The sequence below is a fragment of the Protopterus annectens genome, chromosome 14.part0 (genome assembly GCF_019279795.1).
Source record: "Protopterus annectens isolate FY-2018-M chromosome 14.part0, PAN1.0, whole genome shotgun sequence".
NCBI lineage: Eukaryota > Metazoa > Chordata > Ceratodontiformes > Protopteridae > Protopterus > Protopterus annectens.
The window spans coordinates 740,461,233-740,477,308 of record NC_056748.1 but is presented as its reverse complement, the minus strand read 5'-3'; the positions used below and the strand labels follow the sequence as shown (position 1 = coordinate 740,477,308).

The 16,076-nt window shown below is 41.3% G+C and overlaps 1 protein-coding gene across 1 annotated transcript in view; it reads right to left on the bottom strand.

Moving 5' to 3' along the window:
- Window positions 1–16,076, bottom strand: part of WNT8B (Wnt family member 8B) — a 210,038-nt gene that overhangs the window by 132,519 nt on the left and 61,443 nt on the right. The window contains exon 3 of the mRNA XM_044055611.1: window positions 8,818–9,099. Coding sequence (XP_043911546.1) covers window positions 8,818–9,099 — 282 coding nt within the window. The remainder of the gene's footprint in view (window positions 1–8,817; window positions 9,100–16,076) is intronic.

The window sequence follows — 16,076 nt, the reverse complement described above, 5'->3', positions numbered from 1 at the left end:
CATACTTTGCTGATTGCTGGCATGATTTACAATGGCTCCTCCTGTGTCATTAAACTGCATATTACCAGAAATACCAACATTGCATATAGTCACTTACTACTTCAAACACTGCAGTAAGTTAATTTTAACAGTGGGGATAGTGAGTGCATCATTCTAAATTTTACATTTTCATATTTACACTGTTTCTGTATGTGCTTTCAGCTATTTACATTATATTTAAATTTAACAGCTACTTACTTCCAGGACTAATTCAATGGGTTTTATTAAATGACTATAAAGCTAGGGTGTGATCTGGAGGCCAGATCTTTCCTTACCAAATCTATTGCCACTAAACAAGAATGTTATGTGCTTAGCAGCATGTAGGAGCTTATTGAGTAACTGTCCAGATGTATTTCCCTTTTTTCTTTGCTTATTTCAGTTTTGAACTGCTTTTTCCATACTTTACAAATTAACATAGAAAGTTAATATGCAAGCAGTCAATTGGACCAAAAGATGCCTAACCCTTATGTGCTCTTGAGAAAAAAACACACTAATAATGCTCACCTCCTTTATCTATGAAGGCTATACATGTAATCCCTGTGGTGAATTTGTGGCTGGCATTGAAGGTAGATGTAGTATTGATAAGCTCAATGTGGAGAGGCAGTTTGTTCTATAGATGGGTAAATCAATGAGTGATGAATCTATCTCTGCAATGAGTTTTATTAATTAGCTGGTTTGGCTATGGGTGTTTGAGAGACTGATGGCTCTATTAAGGTGTAGGAAATCATGGTCGGTTCTTTCTTGACAGAGAAGGCTAAACAGAGGTCATCGTGAAGCTAGGTCACAGAAAACAAGGATAGTTAAGCTAATCTGGTAGGTTAGCTGAGAGTTTTAAGACCATTTTTTTTTTGTCTCTGTGGCCTTTCTAGTTGAATTATATGCCTTGTATGGGACATGCCAATGAGGGCATTGTGTTCATTAATAGGAAGATCAGTGGAACAATAACATGTTTTTAGATCTGGATGAAATTCCTTTGGATATCACTTGGGTCAGACAAGATTTCCTAACTATGTGACCATGGGGTGGTCAGAGGAGAGTGAGTTACTCCCCTATGTGCCAGGGTCTCTTATAACAGTGTGAGTTTGTAGGGGAGAGTTATAATGGGAATGCATTTCTTACCAAACAGTTCCATGTGGCACTTTTTAAGAATTTAGCTTGGGACCATTTTTTAAATACCAGGTATGTGCATAATTCTTCACCTGCTGAAGCAATTTGATATCCATAGTGGAGTGAATAATAGCTCCCAGTTTGCAGTCAGGCCTAGATGTTAAGAAAATAAGTATCAAATAAAAGGGTCTATATTAGATGCACGACCGTTTAAATGTTCGAATCTCTAAAGGTCGACCTTTAGAGATTGAACAGTTAAGCGGTCTAATTTTTACAAAAATTAAAAAAAAAATGCAGAACTCAAAAAAAAAAAAACTAAAGGGTTTAAGCAGGGGGGGGGGCAAGCCCCTTACTTTAATATACCAACTCCAAGATCATGCTACAGTGTAGGGAATGGGAAATTTCCCATTTCCACACTGTAGTTCACTGACGTGCGATCTCAGAGTTGGTATATTTAAGTAGCAGGGGTTGTGGGGGGCACAGCCCCCCAAGTGGGCGCACTGCTTAAACCCTTTCCCCGTATTTGTTTTTTTTTTATTTACTTATTTACTATTTCAAATGTTTGTGTTCGATTTGTAAAGGTCGACCTTTACAAATTCGAACATTTAAGCATTCCTTGTAGTAATATAGACCCAAATAAAAGAGATCCAGGAGAGAACCATTTGGAGCACTGCTAGTTACAGTTTTATATTTTGATGAACAACAGCAAGAAATGAACCAAGTTGCTACACCACAGTATGAAACATCAAAGCCAGTACACAAGTATGGTTCTGTATTTATTCTCTAGAGCCTCGGCCACAGTAAGCCTTCAAGGAGTAACACATAACACAGACAAAAAAGTTTATATAGCATCAGCTACTAACATCAGTCAAACAATTAAACAATTAAATCATTAAAATTAATTAAAGTGCATTTCAAACAAAATTAAAATGCATTCCAGGCAGAATTAAATAATACTTCTCCAACAGCAATCTGTATTCAAACCCCTAGTAATTAGGGTTTCATACTTCAAAATAAAAATAGTTTCTTTCTTTAAAAGTGCATTCTTAATCAGGTTATCATTTAATTCACTTATAAAAACATGTTCTAAAATGGTTGCTGTTAAACTATCACAGTTTCCCTCATGACATTCATAAAAATGCTGAGCTAAAGGGCTCTCTAATTTTTTTACCCTAATATCCCTCAGATGTTCCAATAATCTCACCTTGAACATTCTCTTCGTTTGACCAATGTAAAACTTATTACAACCACATCTGATGGCATATATCACTCTCTCAGTTCTACAGCTATACTGGCCATTTGATCTAAAATCAATATTATTTATATAGGGGAAAAATTAATTACATAAGGGCAACCACTACATTTTCCACATATTAACATCCCTCTCGTAGCAATATGGTAGTGCAATTTCTCATCAGGTTTATAAAATCTAGTATGCACTACCATATCCTTAACATTTCTACACCTCTTATAAGAGAACATTAACTGTTTCTCAATTTTCTCAAAAAACACTTCTTGCTCTTGCTAATTTTATTGCTGTTTCCCAGAACTCCTTATCTACCTTTCTGCTATGTGTATTTCCATTTTCATCCCTCTTTTTCCTTTAATCCATTCCCTTTTCATTTCTTCCTTAAGCCAATCCCTGATCTGAGACCAGAACGTCATCCTTATTACCAGCAGGATTAAGAGAAGAAGCCTGACAAAAGAAACTCTCCACGGCTACATAGCCCTGCACTGAAGGAACTTTTTTTCTGATCTGTTTTGATGTGAGTTGTAGTCACTTGGTTTAGAAATTGATCAATATATTATAGAGTTTTAGCTGAATATTTCTCATCTTTTTCTTGCATTTAGGATCATAGGAGATTACTAGGCTATCGACTCGGAAGTCATTTTAAGTCTGTTCATTTCAACCCAATGTAACACCACAGAAGTGCTACTCAATACCCAAGATTGCATTTAGTGATGATTGCCTATGTTCTGGAGGGTTGTGGGTGCTATGCTTGGTAAGAATTTAGAGTGCCCCATCCACACTTCCAGGTTGCTCTTGAACAGTGTCATAGAGGTGCTGTGTTTCACATGAATTGGTAGCCTATTCCAAAGATGTGGAAATTGCTGGGAGGTAAACCTGTCTCTCCAGCATGTCCTATTTAATTTGCAGGCTATATTTAAGTCCCTGGAATGGGTAGCCCTAGACCCATTTGATTTATGGATATACAGCAAGTTCATTAGGTTTGGGTCTTGGATTGCTCCCTTAGCCAGGCATATGTCTCCTCTAAGAAGTCTATAAGATATGGAGTATAATGACAGGGACTTTAGTTGGTCAGTCTGTGTAAGGCACATGATGGAGCCCCTTGATCTTTTTTGTTAGGAACCTCTTAAGATGTCTATAATTGCTGCATCTGCTTAGTACGGTACATGACAAATAGAGTGTTATACTCAGTTATGGGCCAGATAAGTGCTGAGTATAGGGTGGTTATAACTTCTTTTGCTCTTGAGATGATGCTTTTACTAATCAAGTGAGCTATGTGGAAAGCATTCCTTACTATTGTAGACACACGGTGGTCGAAGTTAAGGTAATAGTCAACCTGTGATCTCAGGAGCCTTACCACTTCATGGGTACTTAGGGTATTATTGATTTGATGGGGTGAAGCGACATTGTTTGTGCCGAAAGGAATGACGATGCATTTCTTTGCATTCATTTTGAGACTGTGACTAATACAGCAGTCATTGGTCTGTGTGAGCCCCTCTTGGAGTATACTGACATCATTTGGGGATTCAGTGATTGCACCTAGTTTGCAGTCATCTGCAAACTTGGTCAGCTACAACCCCTTAATTTTGACTTGAACTTCTGAGAAGAATATACTAAACAGTAGGGGGTCCAGCACTGACACCTGTGGCACCCCACTGGTAACAGGTCTGCTGGTTGATGCTGAGTCACCCACTTTGATAGTGTGTGTCTGGTTTGTGAGCCAGTTGGCAACCCATTTTACAATGAAGGAGTTTAGATTCAGTTTGCTAAGTTTGTTGGTAATGCCTGAATGTGGGATTGTGTCGAAAGTTGGTCACACTTTCAAATAAATCCACCAGATCTAACAGGCAGGATCTGCCCTTCACGAAGCCAAATTGGGTAGGATCCAGGGTTTGGAGGTCACCTATGTCTTTATTTATGAGGTTCATAATTATATGTTCCATGGCCTTACAGATGAGGTGGGTCAGGCTTATGGGTCTGTAATTCCCTGGGTCTATTTATAGGCCACCTTTGTGGAGGGGAATAACTGTAGCTGTTCTCCATTCTGTAGGAACAAAGCCTGTGATTAGGCTATGATTGAAAAGCGTACTTTGTGGTGATGCTAGTTCATGTTTTAGCCTGTTTAAAAGACAGACTGGAATGTCATCTGATCCCATAGAGGCTGTGTTTTTTTGCCTCGACGGGGCTTTGAGGACCTGTTCTTCAGATATGTAGGGTGGGGGGAGTTTGGGGGAGGGTTTTGTTGCAAGTTAGGAGGGGATAAGTGAGTGAAATATTTGCCAAACCAATCCACTAGCTGGTTTGCTATCTTTGTGGGGTCAGTGTGTGTGTGATACCGTCAGCCACTAGTTCTGCACATGCTTGGGTCCTACCCTTTAGGTTTCGTACATAGCTGTAAAAGGCCTTATATTTATCCTTGGCAGTACTTGCTAGGTTTATCTCAAAAGAGCTCTTGGATGATTTGACAAGTTGTCTTATTTGCCTGTTATGGCTGAGGAGAGTGCTTTTCCATTGTTGGGGCCTTGCCTTTATTTTCTTAGATAGCAACTTTTTGTGTTTATTGTAGAGTTTGTTGATGCTGCAGCTTGTTTTACTTGGGATTCTGGCTTTGATTCTTTCTGGTACAGCCAAGTTTATATACTTATGCAAGTGATTGCACAGGGCTTTAGTGTAAGCTTCGGCGTAGTTACCACTTTCAGCTTGGGGTGGGGCTTGGAATGCATTTATACCTTCACCTATGAGGGTATAGTTTGCCTTGGTGAAGATTTTTAGTCTGATTTCACCCTTTGTGAGTTTTGGTGTTAGTATCAGTTCAAAGGTAACTGATCTGTTGTCAGTTTTAACTAATGAGGGTCTGACATTTGCAGCAATGCACCTGTTTGACATGTTGGTAAGGACCAGATTGAGAACATTTGTTTCCCTTGTTGGAGGTATGGACAATTTTTTCCAGGGCATTTGAATTCACAAAGTAAAGGAACTTTTTTGTGCTAGCAAGTTTGGCTAGTGTAGGTTTCCCAGTTGATGGTGGGATAATTGAAAGTCCCCATAACCAGTGTGTTCAGTAAAATTTGGATTGTCTTCAGTTTGATTAAGTAGGCTTCATGGGTTGTCATGACCCATGGAAGGGAATCTATAGCTGGCCTTGACTTGAATGGGGGACTTACCCACCATAACCTGGACCTGGAGTTACTCCATGGAGATGTCCAGTCTAACTATACAGGAGGTGAATTTATCTCTAATATACATTGAAACACCACCTCCTTTGGTTTTCATATATTCATTTTGCAGTCTAAAAGTGTGGAAGGCATTGTAGCCTTGCTAGGTCAGGGTACTCTCTGAGGCCTTAAAGCAGGTTTTTGTTACTGCACAGACATCTACATCTTTTAGTGATAGAAGTGCTTCCAGGGAGTGACGTTTTTGGTTTAAGCTCCTAGCATTTAGCAACATGACCCTTATTTTTTTCTGATTGGCTAATTTCATGTTGGTAATGTTGTTTTCGGGACCTTGCCTAAAAAAGGGACTATGGGGAGGCAAGAGTCTTTGCCAGCAGCCAAAAGGCTAGGGGTGCCATGTGCAAAATGTCTCTGACAAAGCATCGAGTTTCTCGAACATGGCTTCCCAGGCTAACAGGAACTGGATCCCCTTTGAATGACACCAAAAACTGAGCCAATAATTGAAATCAATCATTTTTTTGTTTGTACTGTGGCATCATTCTAGGTGAGGGTAGTATGCTGCTCAAAGCTAGGGATATATCTGCCTGGGACACATACTCAGAGAGCTCAACCATGTCTCTCTTCATATAGTCCAGTGCGGTATGCCTCAGGTCATTCACACCAACATGAACTATGACAAAGTCATAATGGTAACTTGTTGCTAAGAGACCTGAGTAAATGCGTGATTTGACGAATCCTGGCACGAGACAGGCAGGTGACCGTGACTTTCTCCTTGTCCAACCTGGTGAGTGGGACTTCTGTGTGTCTCACTATTGAGTCTCCAGTGACAAGAAAACTTGTTTTCTGAGTGTTATGCCTTATGGGCTTGTAAGACGTTGTCCTGTTTGATTCTAAGCTAGAGCGTCTTCTGTGTGGAGACATGCGTGAATGGGCGTACCTTCGTTGAAGGTTGTGCGTCAGGGCCGGCATCTCGGCACGTAAAAATCTACTGCCAATCATTAGCAGACCGGAGTTCCGCTGTGGCGACCCCTAACCGGGAAAAGCCGAAAGACACAACATGCCTTATGGGCTTGGTGGGTGAGACACTGGTATTGATATGTGTCATGGGTGCTGTGGAGACTGTGCTAGCTGTTGCAGTCTTGTGTTTTGGAGGTCTTTGGTGTTTCAATAAGTTTTTCGTGAGGACCTCTGCATATGTGGATTTACATGTTTGATGCATACTATATGTATGAGTAGTGGTAAAATGTGAATATGTAGTGGTGGGTGATCTGACAACCTTCTGTGTATTACTGTTTTGAGTGAGAGAGAGCCTGGATTCTAGATTCTTGGTGTAAATACATCTCTTGCACTTTGTATTAGAGTGTTAATTTTAGAGGGTTGTCTGTGTACATGAGGCAATTGCTACACTGCCTTAAGAGACCCAAGTCAACAAGGCTGGCAGCAGAAACAAGGGTAGTCTAACTGTCCATAATACTAGGTTGAAGACTGTTGTCACTAGGGATAGCTTTTCAGAAATTATGATAGATGAGCTCAGTGAATGTATATTTCTGCCTGGGTTTCACGGGAAAATTTGTTGAATGTAACTGTCCAGCTGTGGCTCACAATTACACAGTAGTGCAGGGTGCTGCACTACATGCATACAAGCAGAGACTTGTTCAAATGCAGAGCCTAAATACCAGAAGTGAAAATTTAAAAAACTGTAAAAGGATTCAGAAGATCCAGTGAGGATGCTTATTCCAAACCCTAGACTGACCTCCTTTACCAGACAGGTCCTACTCAGCACAATCCTCTTACAAAAGTGCAAATAGACCCCTTCCAATTCAAGATGGCATGGAAAACGTGCTCAGAACAAACAAACCACTACAAACAGTTCCAGAAGCAGCAGGCCTGGATCTGGACTATGATACAGCTACTAACTACCTTAGTTTCAGCAGGAAACACTAGAGAATGTTTAACATAGCAGGAAAATACCAGAGAGTCACTGAAAAAGTGTTTAAAACAGCAGAACATCAGCCATGAGGCTCTAAAGTATGCTTTAAACAGTTAACAGATCTGTTAATTAAACACTGCTTGGTGGGAAAACCAGAACAGGCAGAACAGATAGCTATAAAACAGTGAAAAAATACCAGTAAATACTTATCAAACAGTGAAAACAGCAATACATTTCAATTTTACAGGCACAGTGAAGCAGGCAGTTGCAGTACAACAGTGTAGTTTAGTACACAGTAAATAAATACAGTATAAAAGTCAGCAGCATGCAATAAAAAAGTGCAGTAAATCATATAAATAAGCAAAAAAAAAATGGTGCAGCAATTTTTGTTTATTGTGCTGTCCAGCTTGTTGCAGGTCTGTACATTCCTTTTGATTCATTCACAACGTATTTGTTGATTTTACCACTCCATCTCTTTATGTACACCTCTTCAAGAGTTTATGTTTTTGTACTTTACTGTGGTGTTGACTAATCGTTTACAAGACTCTTCCTGAACTGGACATTTGCTGTTTCTTTTATAGTTACAGTTAGTGCTAAAACTGCATTTTGCATGTTTATATTATTGATACAGACTATACACCAGAATTGTTAGTTACCTCAGGATTGTGTTTTTTTGGATCCTTTATTATTAGTTTTGTTGATTTTTTTTTTTTATTGTTCCCTATGGAGAAAATGGTGAATAAGAAGTTTCATAAACATGAATGTCTTACAAAAATTGAGCCACAACACAAAACTCTCAAATGCTTGGTAGCAGCTGACTTCTCCAAGGAAAGTGAGATCTGTACAGCCTTCTACTCTCTGAGTGTCTAAGACGATTGTTAGCATCCTGACCTGGACAAACTGAAGGCCACTGTGCCCCAGAGGGTGATAGTGCTTCTCACCTCCCAAATCTTCTGATGATACGAAGAACATCCTCCTTCATAACCTGACTCTGTGATATCCTCTATGAAATATAGACTAGGGGGTTCTATCCCCACTACCATCACTAAGGGTCAACATTTCTAGATTTTACAGGCCCTGTCCTTGGCCAAGCAGCATTTCATTAGTGGCCTCTTAGCCAAAATTAGGAACCAGAAGACCACGGTCCATAAATTTAACTGTGTCTATGCACTCCATTCCACTCTGGATTATAATAAAATGTGACAGGCATTCTATTGATGCAGCATATGTTGTCTCTGGTTTCCATCCCTGCTGTCATTGAGGAAGTCAAGTACCATCTTAGCCTTGTTTTCCAGACGCTGATGTATTATTTGCCTCACCAAGATATGTCCAGGTCCCAGTGCTATCAGACCACTGGTTGACTCTTCAATGTCCTGGTCAAAATTGGTGGATATCTCAGGGAAAGCAGCATCCTCAATTTTGGAACTGCTGCCTTTGATGTGAACTTTTCCAAACTCAGCAGTGCCTTCAGCTCTAGGACTCTCTATTTCAGGGTCAATGATGAGAGGGCATCCTTCACCATCAAGGCTAAGGATTAATCTCTTGAGACAGAAGTCAGGCCCAGCCTTGTTTGGGTCTAGTAATTCATGCCTGAGGTCAGCCTACTTGCAGTCAACAATGAAGCTCTGAATATCAATGTTACCAATGATTAAGGCATCAGCCCTCAAGGCTGAATCCAAGCTGTCTTTTGCACCTCAAGTCCAGCCTTAATGTTAAGGCAATCAGACTCAGTTCTGGTCCCATTTCCAACAGTGCAGACTTCACTGCATGGACCCACTCTGACATGAAGCTTGACCTCTCACCCAGCAAATATAATCCAATATCCGGATGACTTGACAATAATACGTGCAACCTCCTCAATTAAACAGCTCCAAGCTGACCTACACTATTCCTTTAGAAACACTGAGAAATGGCTTGAATAATCTAAGCTGCTGCTAAAGCAAATAAAACTTAACTAATGGTATTCTCACCTCCACCTCAGCAATAAGACTATACCTACTTAACAATATTATCAGTCAATAACACTAAAATTGAGCGAGTGAGAATAAATTAACCATAATGTAAGATTCAATCAGCACATTCAACTTGCAGTTCAAAAAGTCATCCATAAACTAGGACTTCATTATAGCATCAAACCTTTTTTATCAGAATATGCACACAAGACTGTAGCTAATCCTTATCAGCTCACTATCTTGTATAGGCCTCAGCAGTGTTCACTACCTTACGGTTGTCTTAGCTAACCAGACTGGAGCAATCTTATAACAAAATTGTAATGTTTGCAAGTAACCTTAATCAAAGACATCATGGACTTACATTTCACTCTCTGAACTGGTTGTAACTACTTAATCTACTAGCCTTCACTTACCTTGACAGCCCACAGCATCCTGTATACCTGACAGATGCCTTGCCATCAGCCATTTATTAAACTGGTTATACATCCCACAGGGACCTGCACTCACTGTACTAACTGTGCTCATAGAGCCAACACCTAGTGTACAGTCTAAAATCTAAAAAATATAACAGTGATTCTTTATATTATGTGAACATTGCTAAACTGTTGAACCCAGTCCTAACAGATATCACTAATATTTCATCCCATCAGCAATTTAAAATTTCATTGAAAACATACTTATCGACAGAATGTTCCTTCACTTGTAACAACCTCATAATTAAGCCCCATTCTTATTTAAAACATTGCACCTTCACTATTTAAAAACACAATTATCAACAGAATAGTCCTAGCCTTGTACCAACCACATTATTAAGTTGTCTCCTTAAGCAGTCCGACCAACTTAGTGTCACAAAAATCTTCTCACTTTTTTCCTGGTTGCAGGTCTCAAGTGAAGTTTAACTAAAATATGTATATGCCTCATTTGGTATATGTGAGCTAAAATTAAACTGGGACTATGTACATGTACTGTAAAATAATGCCATATGTTTTATAGATGTGAATGAACTACTGAACTTACATGCTGTATATTCAACATTGCACATGTAACATGGTGATTACCCATTACATTACATGTACATCATGTATAATTTTGCTGTTTACTGTTAACTCATGGCATCCTGTGCAGATGTGTACTTCTCAGTTCTTTTCTCCCAGTGTCTCCATGATAAGGGGCCATTACCAGTTGTTTTTTCTTGATAATCAAAGGCCAATAAATAACTGATGTGTCAGCTGGGGCAGCAGGTGCTGGAATAGCTATAAGATGCCATGTCTGGCCCAACATCACAGAATTTGCTGAGTAAACTTAAGCACATTGTATTAACGCCCCTTGTAACAGAACGGATCCCTACTGAAACGTCAGTACTCAAAATGCCAAGGCTCAATAAGCTCGGGGGGGGCACACCCCCAAACTTATATATACCAACTCCGAGACTGCCATACCACAGAGAAAAGGGAATATTCCAAGAAATGGCCATCTTGGACTTAGTATATGTAAGTCTGTTTTTCTGCCATTCAGTCTCCATGTTTCAGGACTTGCTCTAGCATCTCCCGACATTTCAAATGGTTACCAGCAGAACCCTACTGTTTGCTCAAGCAATAACAGCTAAACAACAAAAGGGAAAACAAAAAGGCAAAGCTCCTGCTGTCAAAGTGTCTTTGTTCACCAGTGAGAGTGGGGAGCTCTGAACAGCCTACCTGCCTTAGAGGAGTGGTTTCTGCCCAGAAGCTATAGTTTTATTGGCCATTTTGGGCTAATTTCTATCTCTTTCTGATATAAAAACAGCATTTGTGCAGTTTTTGTGTTTGTATAAGCTCAGCAGATCCTGCCCAGGTGTCCTGCAGAGACCTACAATGCCAGGGAGAAAAAAGGACAGACTTTGGAGTGTTTAAGTACCATTTTTTTTGCTTTTTCTTGTTGCTTATTGCTATTTCCACCTAAATGCTAATTTTCTGGCGTTTATTGCTTCTCAGAACGCCCATTTTACACTGAAATTGCATTTATGTGTGCCTGCACTTTAAAATTAGTTTTTTTGTTATAAATTGTATTTTTAACTGTTACTGGCTTCCCACTCAAGTGCGACAGCCATTACTTCAGTATAAAAGTGTTTTTGCATTTGTTTCTACTGTTATCTCGAAAAAAAAACAAACAAAAAAAAAAAATTGCTATTTTCCCACCTTACTAAGCTAGAAAAGTCCAGTTTCAGATACCTGCTGATACCTAGACTGTGTTTAAGCTTCTGTGTTTGGCCATACCTTACCTGGGCAAAAAAGGAAGTTTCTTTGCTCACCAGTGAGAGTGGGGAGCTCTGAACAGCCTACCTGCCCTTGGAGGAGTGATTTCTGGCCAGAAACTGTAGTTTTATTGGCCGTTTAAACTATTCTCAACTCCACAAAGTCTACGCTACAGTTTCTCCCTTGGAACTAGACAAACCTTCAACTTTAGCACTCAAACCATTCATTTTACAGCCCAGCACTTGCTTAAAACTCATAACAAGCACTAAATACCCCTAGCACTAGCCCCCCTTATACTGTCCAGAAGGACAAGGCTCTTTATTCGTCCCCACCAGTCAATCAGAAAAACAACTCACTCTACCTATTCAGGCATGTCCAAAGGGCAGTTTCCAGTGTACTCTCCAGTCCAACTGGTGAATCTGGGCATTTTGAAGCAATGTTACAACTGCCTCATGTACACAGACAACCCTCTCCTCCTACCAACAAACACTAATATATGCGAGAGTGCAATTATACAGCCAGACTGGAGGCAAAGCTCTCTCAACCCCAGACTGTAACTGACTGTCAAGAGGAGAAGGGTAATACTTGCAACACACCACCAGTCTCACATAGACCTAACAAACCAACACAGACAAATAACACACATAAATACATGAAAAAATCTGCAAAAGCAACAGAGACCTCCAAAGCAGACATCCAAGCAACCTCCACAACCCATCACCAACCATGAAACACATACTTCACATAATCAATGTGCCACACAATCACAGCCCTTAAGGCAAAATAACATACCCAACACACTAGTGATAGGCGACTCTATAGTCAGGTACACTGATGTCCCACTAATTAGGCTGGACAAGGAGAAGGTTGCAGTTATCTGCCTGTCGGGCGACAAGATCTGCCACATAACACAAGCACTCAGGTCACTCCAGAACAAGTACAAATATGACTGCCTCTGCCATTGTACATGTTGGTGTGAATGACCTGATCTGTACCTCCCTGGACTACATGAAAAGAGACATGGAAGAGCTCTCTGATCATGTAGCCCAGGCATTTATGACCCTGAACCTGAATAGCATCCTGCCCTCACCAAGAATGATGCCACAGTATAAAGAAAAAATGATCAACTTCAACAATTGGCTAAGTTTCTGGTGTCATTCAAAGGGGATCCAGTATCTGTCTGCCTGGGATGACATGCTCGACAGGCCACGTTGCTTCTCAAGAGATGGCTTGCACCTGTCACCCTTAGGCTTTCGAATACTGGCAAAGGGTCTTGCAGCCCCCATAGTGCATTTTTTAGACAAGGCTCAAAAGACAAACCCACCAATGTAAATAACACAAGTAACCAAAAACTGAGGGTAATGCTACTCAATGCCCTGGTTTAAAGCTCCAGAGAGCACCCCAGCAGTACCAGGCTATAACTCATACCATACCTTTCGACCACAAAACCCGGACCGAAACACAAAAGGCGGGGATGTATTCATATTCATCAAGGATACTCACACCTCCGTGTTAGTGGCACAGCACGATGCATCAGAGATCATCCAAGTGCAACTAACAACAGGCAAAACTGCAATCCAAATTGTAGCTTGCTACAGATCACCCACCATGACCCAGGACCCCCATTCCACATTTCTGGAGACACTGGGAAATATGAAGGTCCTACCAAACACCCCAATACTGGGTGATTTCAACTACTCAAACATTAACTGGGAGAACTACTGAAGTACTAACTCCCTTGCCCAATGCTTCCTAGAATTTATAAACTCGAATGCCCTGGATCAACTGGTCAACACCCCCACCAGAGGGAACAACATATTGGACCTGATCATCACCAACATGGGCGACCAGTGTTCCACACCTGATGTCAACCCCTTGCTGGTTAGATCAGACCATAGACTAATCACTCTGGATATTCACATTCTGCCCCCAACCCCAGTCAAGGAAACCACCGTGAAAAACTTTTCAAAAGCAAACTTTACGTTGCTTAAGACAGAGGTGCAAAGGTTCACAGCCCCCACACCAATGGACAATGCTGTCCAAGCTGCTGAAACCTATACAAAGGCACTCTATGATCATCTGCAGGAATGCATGGATCATGCTATCCCAAGTAAAACCAAGACTCACTCCTCCAAGAAAAAGAAACCAGTCTGGTACAATAGAAGGAGGAAACTAGTACAGATAAGAGCAAAATCCCTAGAAGGAAAAACATCCCTGATCAGTATCATCAAGAAACTACAATCCCACATTAAATCATCCAAGGCTAGCTTCAAAAGAAACATTGCCAAGGTCTCCAAAGATAACCACAAAGCGTTCTTTAGCTATGTCAAGAACCTAAATGGAAACTCTCAGATCTGCTCTGAGTTGGTGCAGAATGGCACAAAATACACTGAACTGGCTGATATTGCCAACATTTTGGCCGACAGGTTCAATGCAAACTTCACACCCCTCTCACCTCCTAAAGGGCCCATAACCATACCAGAAGAATGTAAGGCACTGGCAATCACCGACACACAAGTTAAAACAGCCCTATCCAAAGCCAAAAACACAGCCTCAATGGGACCGGACGGTGTCCCAGGCTGTGTCTTACCAGAGCTCCAAAATGAACTAACCCCTCACCCAAACACACTATTCAAATTCAGCATCTCTACAGGCTACGTACCCACAGAGTGGTGCACAGCAACATTTATCCCACTCTACAAAGGTGGCGCCACAATGGAACCCGGGAACTATCACCCTATAAGCCTGACTAGCCTGGTCTGCAAGGCTATGGAGCGCATCATCATGGAACTCATTAACAGAGACATTGGGAACCTCCAAACTTTGGACCCCACCCAGTTTGGCTTTGTTAAGGGAAGATCATGCCTCCTAAACCTGGTGGACTTCTTTGAGGCAGTTACCAAGGCATTAAATGAGGGTAAGGAGGTCCACACAGCCTACCTAGACCATGCAGAGGCTTTCAACACCATTCCCCATTCTGGTATTATAGACAAACTCACCAACCTGAACATTAACCCCTACATCACGAGATGGGTTGCAAATTGGCTCATGGACAGAACCCACATGGTGAGAGTTGCAGACTCTTGGTCCGACTCTAAACCGGTTACAAGTGGCGTTCCCCCAGGGCCCAGTCCTAGGACCCCTCCTGTTCGGTATATACTTCTCAGAGGTACAGGCAAGCACAGGAGGACTTTGGCTGACCAAGTTCGCAGACAACTGCAAACTAGGGGCCATAATTGATTCTCCAGCTTATACAGACATCCTCCAGAAGGGTCTCACTGAGACGGATACCTGGTGTCAAAATCATGGCCTCAAGCTGAATGCCAAAAAGTGCATAGTCATCCCCTTTGGAAAAAACAAAGTAGCGGATAGATGGTAGTCCCCTAAATACAGAAAATGTAATTAGGGATCAGGGGACCCAAGTAGATAGCAATTTCTCCTTTGATAATCATAGTGCCAAGGTGGTTAGAAAATCCTTCTATGTGGCCCACCTAATCTCAAAAAGGTTCACATCCAGAGCAAAGGAGGCTATTGTGCCTCCCTACTCATCACTTATTAGACCCATTATAGAATACAATGCCCCATTTGGGATATACCTTACAAGACAAGTGGCGTTCCCCAGGGCACAGTGCTAGGACCCCTCCTGTTCGGTATATACTTCTCTTGAGGTACAGGCAAGCACAGGAGGACTTTGGCTGACCAAGTTCACAGATGACTGCAAACTAGGGGCCATAATTGAGTCTCCGGCTGATACAGACACCCTCCAGAAGGGTCTCACTGAGTCGGATACCTGGTGTCAAAATCATGGCCTCAAGCTGAATGCCAAAAAGTGCATAGTCATCCCCTTTGGAAAAAACAAAGTATCGGGTAGATGGTAGTCCCCTAAATACAGAAAAAGTAATTAAGGATGTGGGGACCCAAGTAGATAGCAATTTCTCCTTTGATAATCATATGTCAAGGTGGTTAGAAAATCCTTCTATGTGGCCCACCTAATCTCAAAAAGGTTCACATCCAGAGCAAAGGAGGTTATTGTGCCTCTCTACTCATCACTTATTAGACCCATTATAGAATGCAACCCCCATTTGGGATGTACCTTACAAGGCACCTGCAACAGCTGGAAAGACCACAAAAGTACCTCACCAGGAGGATTACTGGCCTCAAACAGATGACCTATGCAGCCCGACTAAAGAAACTCCAGCTTTACTCGGTTGCATACTGCTTACTCAGAGGTGATCTCTGCTTGACATACAAGGCCATGTCCAACCCAGAATTGATGTATATGCTCCACCTAAAAAAAACAAATCCCTGAGAGCCACACGCTCTAGGGATATAAACCTTACCACAACGATAAATAGGACATGCTGGAGGGATAGATTCCTGACCCAGAGACTCCCC